Here is a 16,813-nt window from a genome sequence, read left to right as displayed (position 1 = left end):
AACCTCTATTAACACAAGGCCTGTCAATGAATACTCTAAATTAAAATTTTAATTCAAATTGTACATTTGTTTTCTTTTGCTCAAACCCGAAAGGCTACTTAAATCACTGCAGTCATAATGTCTGGTGAAAATAATTCCTATGTTAGAAGTGAAAATATTCTGGCTCTGCATGCCGTTTTCAGCCCCCTCTCTCGCTCCTCTCCTGATTTGTTGAATTGAGAGTTTATTTCAACCAATCCTGAGTTAGTGATGATTGTTGGAACACTGAAAAGATGAACCAAGATGCTTTTGGTGAGTTTTGTTTTGTTGTGTTTGAAGTGTGTTTTACGATGATAAAATGACTTTTTCCGTGAATGGAGTCTGGTGGCTTTGGCGAGAGTGATATAACAGCTGTTTCTGGTTCAACAAAACAGATCTTATTCTTTAACAGGAGGGTCAATCTGTGACATTTAAAACAATCTGAGTCTGTCGACAGCAAAATCAAACACTTTCAGTGGATGTACATTAACGCTGGAGGAATTACTTTACATTTCGTGGCTGATGGCTCCAAAGTTGTCGTCTCCGTTAGTCACTTGGACAGAAAACAGGTCTATAATCAAATAGTAGTCGACCACTGTGTGGAATAGACCAACACCAAATGACAGGAATATTATTATTAGGAATATTCAGATGCCATTTTGGCCAATTTTGACAGCCGTAATTCATACATGGAGAAAGGTTTACACAGCATGACCTTCTTCATTGTTTGGGATTGCAGGTCACGGTGACAGCAACAGCCGAAACATTCCTACCCTGGTTAAAGACATCAGCAACGTGGGAGAGGTGTCATGTGGTAGCTCCCACACGATTGCACTGTCCAAGGATGGACGCACTGTGTGGTCCTTTGGAGGAGGGGACAACGGTGTGTAAACCCTTCACCATGACGACCTTTGTTGTTGAATGTATACTTTTAATGTTTCATATCAAAATTAATTCTATAAACTGAAATATTATCTTTAAAATTTGCATTTTGAATAAGTGTTAAACAGTCGCACATCACTGACATATCAGTATATGCTCATACCATGAATGAATCTAATCTGAAGAAAAAACATGTGGTCCTGCAGGAAAACTCGGTCACGGTGATACTAATCGAGTCTACAAGCCAAAAGTAGTGGAGGCCCTGCAAGGCATGTTCATCAGGAAAGTGTGCGCAGGAAGCCAGTCGTCTCTCGCCTTAACCTCAACAGGGCAGGTAGGACATCATTCCTGCATTGTTAACCTAGACAGAGTAAGAGCTTTGGTTTAATGAGAAAACCTGGAGCCTTCAGCTTCTCGAGCTTGAGTTTCATGCAGCTGTTCATGCATTCTTACCGACAGCTGTTTGGACACTGACAGTGACATATTTTAAGGTCACGACTTGTTGAGTAACAAAGCTTCCTTTCATTTCTTTGCCTCAAAGATAAAGTCTCACTGTTTTCTCATCAGGGTAGCTTTCATCAGGGGAAAGGGCATAAATGACATGCTTTGCAGTGTGAAATGCAGATATCATCGGCTAATGTTGATTCATGTCACTTGTCGTTGTTTTTTTTTTTATTAGGTGTATGCTTGGGGCTGTGGTGCTTGCCTGGGGTGTGGTTCTTCTGAGGCCACAGCGCTCAGACCCAAACTAATCGAGGAGCTGGCTACCACCAGGGTGGTGGACATCTCCATAGGAGACAGTCACTGCCTGGCCCTGTCGCATGGTATTTATCTCTTTCTTTTCTATGCCTCAGCTTTCTCCCAGTCGTTTTTAGCTTGTGTTTAGATTAACTGTATACGGCCGGTGCTGCGTTGACGGAAACACATTTGCATGCTGTCAGGGATCAGTGCTCAGTGCCACCATACATACAGCTATATCTGCCGCCCCTGTCAGTCACAGTTTGAGTGTTATTTTGCAGACACAGTTAGATTTTGTGTTAAACATCTGGCAGTTGCAAATAGCATGATCTAATAGCAAATAAATAGACCAAATTTGTTCAAGCTAATTCTTAACTTAAGCTTGGCATAAAAAAGGTTATATTTCAGCTCAGTGCAGTGCAAACTCTGCCTCATTATTATTCAGTGTACTTTCAGCTGCAGTACGAACAATCATTGCAGCCGTGTCTAATGTTGTATTACTTTTCTTCTACTCAAACAATGAATGAAGACAATGAAGTGTATGCATGGGGCAACAACTCCATGGGCCAGTGTGGCCAGGGGAACTCCACAGGGCCGATCACCAAGCCCAAGAAGGTCGTCGGCCTGGATGGAGTCGCTATTCAGCAGATCTCGGCCGGCACTTCCCACAGCCTGGCGTGGACCGCCCTGCCCAGAGACAGGTAGGCTACCATCAGCACAAAACACCCCTGGACTTCAGTGCTTAACAGGCGTTGTATAACATAAGTCAAAGGTCAGGAACTGCATGTGAGACATACAGCAGTGTTTCAAAGTAGTTATACAAGACTGTTAGGCTCACGCTGTCTGTGTAATGACTTACATACACGGAGCTCTTTGGTTCAGAGAAAAGGTGACAGAAGTAGTAATATGTGTACAGAGTGACCCTGAGATGATATGAATTAACCAGTTTTTTGGTATTGTAATATTGGCTGCAGCAGCCAAAAAGAGACAGTCTGGCTGTTTTATCCATAAGAAGCTTCTTGAAATATTTCCAGAGAAAAATACCTCATTGCATTATACTGTATATATATATATATATATATATATATATATATATATATATATATATATATATATATATACACTGTATATCAGCATTGCAACCTAACATTACATTTTCAGTGAAACTCAGTTTATGTATGTTATCTGTTTATTTGACCAACTCTTTGTTTTAACATACAAACAACAAAGAAGTAAATAAAGTCTTGTGTTATCTTGTGCTGTGTTAACAGGAAATAAAGTCAGCATTGTTTAATAGCCCTTCATTACAAAACAAATCTCTGAAAATCAATTCTGACATACTTTGCTGTCTTCTGAGAGTTGATGTGGTTTTATGGCGCTCCATCGATTTTACACATGAAGGCCAGTTTGCTGGTCATGAGGAGTCCTGCTCAGCCTCTGAACATGTGGAAGATGTCTTCTGTTGTTCCACACGGAGCTTTCCAAAGCGTAGTTAGGCTAAAGAAAGCCTGTGTTACAAACTGCAGTTTGAAAGGAGTGAGCACTTAGAAGTGGGCTCTAATGAAAGACTATGAGTTGCATTATGGGAACATTAGGATCCAGTGTTTTTGTAGCTTGACCCACGCTAGGGGCTAAGAGTCAGGCTCTCTCCGGCTCTTCCTTCAACCTGTCTTCTGTGAGTCCCCTGACTTCATGACTGGCTGTATTCAATCACTGGAGAAATGCTTTAAGGGCCAATTTATCAGTTTAGTGGACGTATTTTGATGGCACAATCCATGGTTGATCTGTGAGGGATCATTCTTCGTCTCCATGTTGGTGTGGACCTGCCTTCACTTTGTACATGTTTGTAACTGTATCTGCTTCATTGCTTCAAGTATGAATTGTTTTCTAAAGCATTGTTTGTGTGTCCCTCCACAGCTGTGGTAGGATTTGTCTTTATAGTCACTCAGTGATGCATATTCCTTCAAACGCTTCACCCTTCCACTCGAGCGCCTGTGAAGCACAAGAACACTTCTTAACATTTACTCGCTTTGGCTCTTTAGGCAGGTGGTGGCTTGGCACAGGCCCTACTGTGTGGACCTTGAAGAAAGCACCTTCTCCCACTTGCGCTCCTTCCTTGAACGCTACTGTGACGGCATCAACAGTGAGGTTCCTCCTCTCCCGTTCCCCTCATCCAGGTGAGTACACGCAGCCTGCCAGCCACCATCACTGTTGGTGATGTATGTCAAGCAGGAAGACTGGAAGAAATAAGAGGAGGCACATTTACACCAGTTCACCCACACTACACTTGGTGCTGGCAAATTACTTGCATTGCACATTTTCTCATGCCAGTACACCCTCTGTCAATTATTAAGATTTGTAGATATATGCTGACAGAAAGTGTAACTAATAACAAGTATAACTTATTTGTTTGCAGGGAGCATCATAACTTCCTCAAGCTGTGCCTTCGGCTTTTGTCCAATCATCTGGCTCTGGCTCTGGCCGGGGGCGTGGCCACTAGCATCTTAGGTCGGCAGGCCAGACCCCTGAGGAACCTCCTCTTCAGACTGATGGACTCCTCTGTGCCAGATGAGATTCAGGAGGTGAGATTTGCTGTTGATTATGGGGGAAATTGTTCTTCTCTGGATCGGTGATTGTTGATTAACGATGAGCCTTCAAATTGTGAATGTGAGATCCACTTTAAATGATCAGTTTAAAAATATGTATATGGGGCTGCAACTAACAATTATTTTATTATTGATTAATAAGCCAATTATTTTCCTTGCTAACATTTAATTATTTGGTCTAAAAATGTTAAAAAAGACATCAAATGTTTTGTTTTGTTCAACAAACAGTCCAAAATCCAAAGATAATCTGTTTACTATGATAAAATGCCCAAATCCCCATATTTGGAACCATCGTTGTGGCTTGTAAAATGTTTGAAATGTAATTGATGATCAAAGTAGTTGCAGATAAGCTAATTAGACTGCCTTGAGAAACATCCTCTTCTTTTATTGGTTGAGGAAATGGAATAATTTCTTCAAACGTCATCACGTTGTGAATGTGTTCCGTCACCTGAGGCAGTGACAGTATGTGGGTGTGTGTTTGCACCATCAGGCGGTGATTGAGACTCTGTCGGTGGGGGCGACCATGCTGCTGCCTCCACTCAGAGAGAGGATGGAGCTTCTTCACTCCTTGTTGCCTCAGGGCCCTGACAGATGGGAGAGTCTCTCCAAAGGACAGGTACACTATGCTACCCAACACACATGTGGACATTAGTGCTTACAGCCAGCCTGTAACGAGCAACATGTCACTGCATGCACGTGTAGAACGATGAACAGTTCAGTTCAAGTTTAAAGATTTTCTATTCAGGATGTTTCTTTCTTTATGTTGTGACGATCAGTGGAGATGTGGATGATGCTGAATATTTACATTTTTATAGAAAACTTTGTATTTTTCTTACACCATTAATCTCATTGTCACTCATTAAAGTTACATCACAGCCACCAGATTAAACTCCACTGATATAAATGTATATAGTTAAAGGATAACTTTAGTTTTTTACAACCTGGACCTTATTTGTAGCATTAAATACGCCCATTTACTCCCCCAGACAACTTTGGTGGCATTTGGAGTCTTTTTGAAGAAATTAGCCCCAGAGGAGTGGCGCGTATATCCGTATAATGCGAGTACTCGGGGCATCCATGCGCAGCCTCTATATAACGCATAATCTGCAGAAACTCGTTCATATTTCAATATTTTGCTATGATATGCTGGTGCTATTCCCCTCTGAGCCCGTGGTGGCATGTTATCAACATCTGGCGTCTCTAGACAACTACCTCTGACGTGGATGATGTCATTACCGAACGCCGCGCGCTGCGAGCAGCCAGCCACAACACGGCTAACTCTGCGGCGGTCGGCTACGAATACACAATAACGAACCATAGCTGTGCCAAACTACAGCTAAACTAGCCGACCAGCTCAGAGGGGAATAGCAGCAGCATATCATAGCAAAATATTGGAATATGAACGAGTTTCGCCGCAGATTATGTGTTTATAGAGGCTGCGCATGGATGCCCCGAGTACTCGCATTATACGGATATACGCAAAGACTCCAAATGCCACCAAAGTTGTCTGGGTGAGTAAATGGTCGTATTTAATGCTACAAATAAGGTCCAGGTTGTAAAAAACGAGAGTTATCCTTTAAGGTGCCTATACTTTAACCATTACCTCATTTGTTGGTGCTTGTAAGATTTTGAAGGTCGGATCAGTGATGGATGACGATGCAGCTTTCACTCTGAGAGCTGTTCTGTTAACGCTCACTTTATTTGGTTGGTTGTGTGGGCAGAGTGAAAATCTGTGTTTGGTTCCTCTAAGTGGACTCTTACAGCCACAAATCTTCCCAATATGCATTTCAATAAGAGGAAATCAGTGTGAGCGGGACTCTGTGTTCTGTGTTAATGCCTGCTTGGCAGTCTGGCTTTAAAATGGCCCAACAGTTCCAGTGAGCTCAACAAAGGAGGCAGCTGCTTCAAATGGTAATTCTTGTGGATTTTGAAAGCGAAGGTTTAGAGAGCGGAGGATTTCAGTGGTTGTAGTCGACTTGTGGAAGATTTTGCCCTCAAAAGAAACGACTGTCATCCTGGAGCACCTTGGTACCGAGGTCGTGGACCCAGCCGCTGACAGAAATGCTGCACACCTCCACACTCTTGTATGCTTTTATTTGGTTTAAGAGCAGAACGGCGTCTGAATGAGCCGGTGGTTTGTTATATCTGCTGCATCAGCTGCAGGAAAATCTTTCGGTTCAGTTGAAAAATGGCTCCTCACGTCCAACATTTGTTCTGATTTTCTGTTTATACCTTTCTCTCGTAATTTCATCTAAACAGTAAGAACTTTCCTCCATCTCGTCTGTTGTGGGTTTCACTTCCTGCCCTCCGTCTGAATTTAAAGTCATGTGACTGCGAAAAACCTATTCATGGAAACTTGAACTTGTATATTAGTTAAAGGTTCAGCTGCGTAGCTTAGCTTTATCTAGATAAGTTAAACAGCTACAGGCTGGTATCTGATATGTGATGCACAGATTTAAGAATGATAGCGATCTTTATATAGAAAGTGAGTGAGCATGTTTTTTAAATCACTGTATGTTTTTAATGAAGTAACGTCTCATCAGCAGGAAAACAATGAAATGTAATCATCTGAAGGCTGCAGTAACACCAGCTGAGGCCGTCTTTTCTCATTGGCCAGTTAACTTGTTAACTGCCTTGTTAACTGGTCTTTGTTTCTGGATTTCTGATCTCTGAATGAAATAAGCATCTGGTGACTGACCTGATGTTTCAGCCAGTATAATATCAAGTACTGCTGTTAAGTTCTGTGAAGGCTTTCCCTGGCAGAGTATTTCTATTAAGTTGCAAGCCACCGACAACATTTGTGATCGTATCCACTGATCTTTCAAGACCCCCCACAATATTTTGTTCTATGAATTTGTAAACAGTGAATATATCCAAAGACAGAGTGGAGCTTTTTTTTCTACACACAAAAGGCATTTTATTCTGTCTTATTCATATTCGTCAAAAGCATGTTTGACCTTTTGGACAAAAAGCTGAGAAAATAGCTTTTTTTTTTCCAAGCAGAAAACTTACTTTCACTTTTGTTTTTTATTTCTCACTTAAATGTGGTGACTTCAGTGGGGATCTTTACAGCAGTGAGATGTATCACTAAGAAACAGCTTTTTTTTTTTTTTTTTTTTTTTTACAAACTTTCAAGTTTCAAGAGTCTTTATTGTCATTGAGCATGACATGACAATGAAATTTCTATTGCAACCCCCATGTTAGAAACAAGATAATAAGAAAGATGAGACAGATTAGAAAGAATAAAATTAAGATAACTACAATAAAATAAACCAACATGCAATAAAAATATTCGTAAATGCTATTAAAAATATACCAGAATGAAAATATACTAAGGCAATAAAATATACTAAACAATAAAATATATCAGTGAAATGTGCCAACAGAATAAAATATACAAACAGAATAAAATATACCAGTGAAATTAAATGTACCAATATACTAAAATGTATATAATTTAGCTAAGGGTGTGTGTGTACTTAAATGTTAAGTACACAGAAGGTGCAGGTGGAGGTGGAGGTGTAAAAGTGCGGTGTGCAGTGGCTCACAGTCCTCACAGTCTCTCACTCCAGTGGGGGGCTGCTGGGGGTGATAGCTCTGACAGCTCTGGGGATGAAGCTGTCCCTCAGTCTGTTGGTGGTGGTGCGGATGTTCCTGCACCGCTTTCCTGATGGACGTCTGTGGCCCGGATGGCTGGTGTCCGTGCCGATGGATCTTGCCCTCTTCCTCACACATTGTTCTGCTTGTTGGGAGTCGTCCATTTAGATATCAGTTCATTCCTTCTTTTTAATCAACATTTGAATATTGATCATTTTCAACCCAAAAACCTGAGAGAGAATACTGACATGTTTTTCTTTCCACATCATCTTTGCTCAAGTCCGTGTGCCATCTGTCCACCTCCCTATCTGGCATGTCAACTCTTAAAAACTCTCCTTCCAGTTTCCAGCTGATCTTCTTCTTCGCTTGTTTTTGGGCCCAGACGTAATGTACTATTTTACAAGATCAATAACAGTAACCTAACCTTGTAACAGTGAAAGCACAGATTGTCAGAATGTCTCATCAGTTCCTGTAAAACATTCAGGGAAAGTGTTTATGGTCACATTTCTGAAGTCTGCTCAGCAGTCTTATCTGAATGTGTGTCTGTGCCGCAGAGGATGCAGCTCGACATCATCCTGACCAGCCTGCAGGACCACACCCACGTGGCCTCGCTCCTGGGTTACAGCTCTCCTGCTGACGGCCCCGAGGTGCTTTCATCTGGGCCGGGTTTTACAGCTCCCCCCGACCCCGCGTACAGCGCTACAGCAGGCCACCCTGACACCCACCTGGCTGAGATCCTCATGAAGACGCTGCTCAGGAACCTGGGCTTTTATACTGTAAGTAGATGTTGGATGAGCTCTGTCAGAGTGCATGCAGTTTGCTCTTATTGATTTCAGCTTCTGTGTTACTCAATAGCAAACCATTATTTGTGGAATCATTATGATCTATTTAGAATTGACAAAGGCAGACATTACTCAGGAAGGAAGTCATCAGTGAAGTGAACATATCGAGCTCTCCGCCGCCTCTCCATCTCCCAGGCTTCTCTCAGTAGTCGAGTGCTGGAGGCAGAGCATGAGTCATATATAATCCTTTGTTATTATCACCTGCTGCCTTTTTTCCTGGCACAGCAGTGGCTGGTTCCTGTGCCTCGCTCTCTGAAAACGCCATTTATTGATTGTAACACACACACACACACACGCACGCACACATGCTGTTTTCAAGTGTGTCTGATTATGCAGGTCTGAGCAAAGACTGATGATTAGACCAAGGCTTTCTGCATTTGAGTCACTTCTTTTGGATTCATCGCCTCTTCCTGTATTTTTCCTTTTTGCTCTTCTCTCTTCTCTCTCTGCAGCTCTGTTTTCTGTTTTGAGGGAAATCACAAATGGAAAATCCGGGTCTAGATAAAGGAATATAATGAAAAACAGAGATCACTTGGATGAAATGCAATTTTTGTGTTCTAAATTTGAAGATACCAAGAATCCAGATTTCAAAAGAGGGATGGAACAGAGAATTGAGTCTGTGTATCTCATAAGACAAGCGTAATGTAATCGTCTGCCTCTATATTTTGCTCGTGGCTGCCATTTGTAGTAGAACATGTTGCATTCCTGTTGTATTAATAGAAACGGGAACGTGTTGATTCTAATCTACAAATCTAAGAATCAACATTTTTAGAAGGACAAACCAGGTTCAGAGTCTAAGGCTGCTTTTAATTGTGGACCTATTTGATAGCTTCTCTGTAATTTTTATAGCCAGTTATATGTTGACAGCTAAGAACAAACTGTGTCTTCTTGATTTACTGCTGTGAAAACACACATTTCCTGGACTCAGTTCCCTTTGGCTTTAATCTGTGATATCTATTTCATCTGCACATGTATGTTAATAAATGATCCCACCTCGTACACCTATTTATTCATATAGTTAAACTTTTTTTGCATGTGATTTGTGTTTGTGTTGTGCAGGATCAGGCATTTGGTGAGCTGGAGAAGAACAGTGATAAGCTTCAGCAGGGCACGTCCTCATCTGACAGCAGCCAACCAGCTCACCTCCACCAGCTCCTGTGTTCCCTGCAGAAGCAGCTGTTAGCATACTGCCACATTAACTCCGTCACCGAGGTATGACCGCTGTGTGTCCCCGTGTTTGATGATGTTCACCCTGTTCAAACAAACTTGCTCTCTTCCACAGATAAGAGTTTTATTATGGTGAAAAGAGCTTCTACTCAATAAAAAGTCCTCATGTACTTATTTGAACTTCATGGTCCAGTGCCATTAGGGTCATGACTCACGTCTTCTTGCGACACTGGTGACAGCATAATGTTTCCGTTTGGATTACACAAAGTTATGCACCAAACAGACTGGAAAGGCAGCTGCTCCATGATGTTCAACTTGATGAGCTTGTTTACTTTATGTTGCATATCTAACTTCAGTACTCACATGGTCTTGTTAAAGAGGCATGAAATAAAATTAAATTGCTAATCGTGAAATAAAACACTCAGTTTTTTATGCAACTTCTATGCAACTTTGCAACTGCTACTTGCAAAGGGTTTTTTTGTCTTTGAGCAAATTCTTGACAAAATTAGTTGATTTCAGGGGCTCTGTGTAATTATAAATCACAGCTTTAGTATGTTTTTTACTGTGTATTTTCGGGGTGTTCCTGATGTCATGATGTTTTCTCACTTCAGTCACATCATTGTTGGCGTAAAGAAGAGCTTTACAACATTCTGATGTTCATGTTTTTGTGCAGAACTCCAGCAGTGTGGCTTTACTCCACAAACATCTGCAGCTCCTGCTGCCTCACGCCACAGATATCTTCTCCCGCTCTGCTACTTTGATAAAGGAGAGTTCCTGGAACGGCAGCATACGAGAGAAGCTACAAGGTGAGGTGGATCGATCAGCCTCATTTGCAGCAATGCTGGAATGCCTCCTTGTCTCCCGCTCTCTTGCTAATGTTAACCTCAGCCCATTGAGCCTCTTATCTCCTTGTTTAATTTTCCCCTTCCATCATGAAACACTGCATTTATTTCTATAACAAAGAAACAATTCTGGTTATATGTTTTGATATTAAACTATAGGATCATTTATTCACAGTAAAGAGAAATGATACCCTGCCACCCTTTTTTTCCCCCTTTTTCACTTTGCTTATGTGCTTTTACAGCAGACCTGAACTCAAAGCCCCAAATAATCAATCATCACTGATCATGTCTCTCATCATCTCCAGATGTGATCTACGTGTCAGCGGCAGGCAGCATGCTCTGCCAGATAATCAACTCCTTACTGCTGCTTCCAGTGTCGGTGGCGAGGCCTCTGCTGAGCCACCTGCTGGACCTGCTGCCTCCGCTGGACCGCCTCAACAGACTGCTGCCCGCTGCCTCCCCTCTGGAGGACCAGGAGCTGCAGTGGCCTCTTCATGGTGAGTATGAAAAAAGAAGCTGCACAAAATCATCTTTATATGCATCAGATCATCAAAACGTGTTGCACAGTTGACAGTCTTCATTTAGGCCTTAGTCATTTCCTTTGCTTTGTATACGATGTCACTGCATAACAATATTAGGCCTAATTTAAGACAGTTGCTTAGATACTATATTGCTAGCAATCACTATCTACACAGAAATGCACATTGTTAAATAAAAAAAATAAAACTAAACTACTAAATAAAATTCCTCAGGATGCTTTTTGGGAACATTTATATTTGTGGCCGGTAGAATTCATGTCGACCCTCTTCCACTACACCTTTCTAACTTTCCAGGTACGTCAGACTTTGCCGAGCCAGCCTCGGGAATGTCTCTGCCACCGCCGGCACTCTCCTGGGTGTGGCTCGTGGATCTGGAGAGGACAGTTGCTCTGCTGGTAGGCCGTTGCCTTGGTGGGATGTTGCAAGGAGCTCCTACCTCGCTGGAGGAGCAGGATACTGCTTACTGGCTCAAAACGCCGCTCTTCAGCAACGGCTTGGAAATGGACATCCCACAACTGGGTAGGGAGTGGACAGATACATCACTGTGATAGCAGCGTCACACTCTGTTGGACCGTCTCATCAGAGTCTTGAGGCTCTTGTCCAGTTGACTTGTGTTTCCCCTTTTGCCTTTTTATTCCATTATTCTTTAGTAGTTTAGTAGTTGTTGAGCTGATGAATGTTTGTTCACTTGTGTTCATCAGACACCTGCATCAGCTCATTGTTGGAGGCAGCACTGTCTGGTAATGAAGAGCAGAAGCCCTTTGACTGCACACTGCGTCCCGACTTGAGTGTCTTGGTGGATTTGGCTCTGGGTTCCTCTAAAGAACCTGCCAACAGCCTCTGGATCAACATGCAGGACTATGCCATCAGCAAAGGTCTTCCTTTTGGCTAATGCATTCTGTTGTCTCAATGGTAGAGACACTAGTCTTGAAACATAAGTGACAGTGTGCTGACTGTGCTTTCTGTTGCAGACTGGGACAATGCATCTCTCAGTAATGAGTCGCTGTTAGACACCGTGTCCAGGTTCGTGTTGGCAGCCTTGTTGAAGCACACGGGACTGGTGGGCCAAGGCTGTGGAGAGGGCAGGTAGTGTAACAGGATATATATGATATGTCGAGTTAAAGGTTTTCACTCTGTTCCGTAGTGCCAGCCCAAGTTAAACATAATATGTATAGCGCCACATATATGTCGCATATAGATAGATAGATAGATACTATATTCATCTCCAAGGAGAAATTTGCAGTTCCAGCAGCTCAAAAGGTGGACACACAAGGGCATGCAAAATAAAAACAGGAACTACTTTCAAGTAAGTGGCAAAAATACAATACAAAATACAAAATAACAATATAAGAAAAAATAGTGAAATAAAAAATAAAGAACTAAGCTATCCAGTATAAACATCTTAACATTTTTCTATAGAGGATAAACATCTGAACATCTGGCTATTCAGGATAAATATCTGTAGTACAAGATAAACATTCGAGCAGTTAAATATGTATACAGTAGTGCAAAATAACAGTGTGCAATGGTCGGTTTGTCCACACATGGGTCCAGCATGTGGATGTGTGTGTGATGGGGTCCAGCATATGGATGTGTGTGTGATAAAGTGCGTGTGTCCATGCGTGGTGTAGGTGTGTGGTGAGTTCGGCGTTGTTGTGTTGGTTACATATTCTATGAAAAAAATCTGTCTGTGCAGCGAATGAAATGACCGCAGTAGCACCTGTGTGAAACAGGTTTGTGTGCGTGAGAGACTGAAACTGGGCTCAAACCCTCATCTGGTCAGAGATTGGTTTCATTGTGAAATGCTGTTTAAAAAGTTAAAATATTTTTCTCTCTGTCGCCTCTGTAGCACCAGTGCTGTGTACAAAAGTAAACTTACAGCCCTGTCATAACTATATTTTTATTTTCCTATCAGGTACCAACCCTCTAAGTCCCTTGCAGAGGTGTATCGCAGTGTTTATAAGGTACGAAACCGCCTGCTGGCCTGTAAGAATATGGATTTCATCCAGACGAGATCTTCTTCGCGTGAGAGGAGGGTGAGTAAACAAACTGTTTATGTCAACTCTAACTATTCAGTACAGTATACCCTTGTTTTTCGGGGGGTTACGTTCCAAAAAGAACCCGTGATAGGCAAAATCCATGAAGTAGAAACCTTTATTTTTTTTTACAATTATTATACAATTAAATACTCTATTATACATTGAAAAGAAAGAACAAACCATTTTACAGGCTCAAGCATTTGTTTCACAAATAAAAGTACTTTAGAAACATTTTTTTTTTTTAACAAATAACTTCTGTACTGTACTGTCAAATAATAATTTTAATCATCGATGTGAACAGAAGGCTTCAAATTGTGGAGATTAGCACCGCCCACCACGACCCGAGTGATTGGATTAAACGGGAGAAAATTAAAAATGATTATGAAAAAAATACGAAGTTCAGTCGGACAAATAGTGACTCAGGTGTATTTCACTGCTCTTCAGACTGAGCCGCTGCATCCTGACTCCGCTCTGCAGTGTTTTCTTCTTCTGAAGCTCGCGGTGCAGGTGTGTTTGTTCGGGAGAAGAACACAGTGATAGGCAAAACTCCAAATTGCAAGAGAATTTGCACGTACGTAATGTAAATTTGGCGAGCTGTTTTACGTACGTGTACATATTAAACTGCAACGTTATTGACGCACAGGTAGAGAAGAAGCGGAGTGACTTTTTAGCCAATCAGAATGCAGAACACAATGCACGTTGAAGTAGCGAAACCGTGAATAGTAAACCGCGTTATAGCGAGGGATCACTGTATTTCCATTTGGTTAATGAGCCTCTCAAACTGCTTTTTCAGTTTTTCTTAGTGTTTTCCTCTCTAATTAAGCTCCTCCTCTGGAAGCGGATTCTTTGTTCCTGGAACAAAGAGTTTGCCCCGTACGCTCATGGACGTCCTTTGGTGTGGTCAGATTTCAGACAATCAGGACTCTTTGGACATGGACCCTCAGGAGCACTCGTTCACCCGCACCATCGATGAGGAGGCAGAGCTGGAAGAGAGAGCCGACCGCGAGAGAGAAGAAGGTCATCAGGAGCAAGACGATGAAGAGGAGGACAGGGAGCATGAAGTAATGACGGCTGGAAGTAAGTACAGCAGCCTGGACCTGTACGTTTATATGCTTTCAGTGTGCTTAGGAACATTAAGTATATAATGAGATTCAGTTCAGCTTTTATTATCCTGCCTGCTCCCATTCACACCTCTGCTTTATCATTTATTTAAGTGGTGAAAAATAATCAAGTTTTTTTTTTTCACTGAATCAGTCTGACACTGTTTCCTGTTCAGTGTTTTGCCATGTTGGTGAAGTTCCTTCAGGGTTCCATCACATGTTGAGGAAGGAGTTTAAATGGCTTAGATATTTATTCAGTAACATTTTTATTACATCACAGGTAGAAAACCAGTTTACACACATATCTCTTACATTGATTAGAACTGGGTGTTATGTAGCTGTTGGAGGCTACTACAGCCAAACAAACGTGAAGCAGCTCACTAGTTGCTTCCACTGATACAAAAGTGTTTCAAACATATTGTGCATTTTATAGTATGTCATGATTAGCTTGTGTAATCTTGCTCAGTGTGATGTCTGACATTCAGTATTGAGAAGGCCCTGACACTGGCACATTGATAGAAATAGGCAGTAGATGCAGTGAAGTTACTTGTTATTTCATTTACAGCAGGTATGTAATTGTAAAATAAGCATTGGTGTCATGTACACATTTTGTACATATATATAGTCAACTTTTATTTTGTATTTGTTTTTTTGAATTTATCTATCTGTATTGCTATTTTTCTTTCCAACTGCTATCACATGCTGCTGTTATACCCTATTTCCCCGGCTGGGGATTAATAAAGTTTTATCGAACATTTGGCCTGAATGTGACAGCGTTGGAAAAAGCTTTTTGCCGTGTTGCATTCGCATGGCCTGAGCGTGTTCTCCGGCTGCTGCTTGTCCTCTAACCCAGCATCTTGTGTGTGTGTGTGTGTTTGATATGCGTGTGTGTGTATGTGCATCTTGCACAACACAGAAATCTTTCAATGTTTCCTCTCAGCACGGGAGGTCGCTCGCAGCCGGGACAGAGAGCGGGCCAGCAGCAGCACGGGACTGGGCTCCGGCCCCGTCTCCAGGAGCGGAGGAGGAGGAGCCGGAGAGGAGGACGCCATTCTGTCGCAGGAGGGGAGGCGGGGCAGTACGGGTCTCCCAGAGGGCCAGGACCTGTACACAGCAGCCTGTAACTCTGTGATCCACCGCTGCGCCCTGCTGTTGTTGGGGGTGAGTCCTGTGCTGGGCGAGCTCACCAAGCAGAACCAGGAGGAGGGTCAGACCCAATCAGCCACAGGAACACAGGAGTGTCTGAGCTTCATGACCAGGTCAGAGCACTGCCCACCACACAGTCAGGAGGGAGGGGGTTGTAAATGAAAATATTATGTATTGACAGATAAATGGCCTGTGTATGAATGTGTGTGTGGAGCTCTTTGAGTGGTTGTTGTTATACAGTTAATGCAGATCTGTAACAACACTGACAGTCCTCTATGAACATCATCATTTTTGTCACTGTAATAATCATTCTTCCTGCGAGTCCAAAGTAAGAGATGGAGGAGAGCTAACCCAGTGTTTTTTTCCTAAATTAGTCTTTTAAGTGCAACATCCTCTGCTTCTCCCTGATCATTTTTTTTCTTGCTGAGCTGCAGAAGAAGAACAGTCACACTAAGTGGAAACTTTTACTAAAAAGAATGGAAGATGCTCATTTAGTTTGGCCCCTCAGATTGCATATTAGCTTTTGCTGGCGTTTGCATATTTGCCCTGAACAAGGACTATGGATTTTGTCCTCTATCTTTCATATTGAAATCTCTTTAGCAAGGAATCTATTTGCAGCCAGTCGGGAGAGAAAGAATCATTACAGCAACCAGAGTCGTTTTTCAGTGTGCATACTTTATGAGCAAGTGTGTCGAGGGTTGTTTTATGACACTTGAAACCTATTCTTTAATATTCAAGCTTGAACATAATGGAAAAAGACTAAATGGCCATCAAGGCGTTAGCCAATTGGAAAGTTTAATCATACCAGTATCTCAGCCAGCTTTGGCTTTGAATACAAAACCCTCTAAAATTAGATTCAAATCTGCAAATATTTTTTTTCTGTCCACGGCCAAGAAATGTGTGTCTGACCCACAAATCTGTGGAGAGGCTTCTTCTCGTTGTCGGCCGCTGTGATAATAATGGTAATAAAAGAAAAGGCTTTGGATTTGCTATTGATGTATAATTTTATATGGATTATTGAGCCTTGTCCACCCACAGGCAACTATGGGAAGGTGCACCTGATGTTTTCTGTCAGAGTGTTGATACAGACAGCCCACTTTTCACTTGTTTCAACAAGTTTCTGAAGATTAACACACAGTATATTCATGCTCTGCATTCCACCTGGAGCACCTTGAACCTCATAGTGCTGGCTCCTGCTCTCTGGGGCTCAAACTAAAGGCCCACCTATGTTTGAGGGACCTTGATAGAATCTGTCATAGTGAACATATTAACTTGGCCTTTTCTTCTATCAGGGTGT

The 16,813-nt window shown here is 42.1% G+C and overlaps 1 protein-coding gene across 7 annotated transcripts in view; it reads left to right on the top strand.

Moving 5' to 3' along the window:
* Positions 1-16,813, top strand: part of herc1 (HECT and RLD domain containing E3 ubiquitin protein ligase family member 1) — a 66,393-nt gene that overhangs the window by 10,164 nt on the left and 39,416 nt on the right. For 6 of the 7 annotated variants that reach the window (XM_041934593.1, XM_041934574.1, XM_041934557.1 and 3 more), the window contains exons 7-23: positions 758-901; positions 1,107-1,234; positions 1,580-1,724; positions 2,168-2,339; positions 3,681-3,815; positions 4,055-4,220; positions 4,735-4,860; positions 8,396-8,617; positions 9,743-9,895; positions 10,524-10,656; positions 10,998-11,189; positions 11,526-11,750; positions 11,933-12,106; positions 12,203-12,317; positions 13,147-13,267; positions 14,176-14,347; positions 15,287-15,629. In XM_041934593.1, the coding sequence (XP_041790527.1) occupies positions 758-901; positions 1,107-1,234; positions 1,580-1,724; positions 2,168-2,339; positions 3,681-3,815; positions 4,055-4,220; positions 4,735-4,860; positions 8,396-8,617; positions 9,743-9,895; positions 10,524-10,656; positions 10,998-11,189; positions 11,526-11,750; positions 11,933-12,106; positions 12,203-12,317; positions 13,147-13,267; positions 14,176-14,347; positions 15,287-15,629 (2,866 nt within the window). The remainder of the gene's footprint in view (positions 1-757; positions 902-1,106; positions 1,235-1,579; positions 1,725-2,167; positions 2,340-3,680; positions 3,816-4,054; positions 4,221-4,734; positions 4,861-8,395; positions 8,618-9,742; positions 9,896-10,523; positions 10,657-10,997; positions 11,190-11,525; positions 11,751-11,932; positions 12,107-12,202; positions 12,318-13,146; positions 13,268-14,175; positions 14,348-15,286; positions 15,630-16,813) is intronic. The other variant, XM_041934566.1, reaches the window with a different exon arrangement.

The sequence above is a fragment of the Chelmon rostratus genome, chromosome 1 (genome assembly GCF_017976325.1).
Source record: "Chelmon rostratus isolate fCheRos1 chromosome 1, fCheRos1.pri, whole genome shotgun sequence".
NCBI classification, from domain to species: Eukaryota; Metazoa; Chordata; class Actinopteri; order Chaetodontiformes; family Chaetodontidae; genus Chelmon; species Chelmon rostratus.
This window is presented reverse-complemented; position numbering and strand designations above follow the sequence as displayed.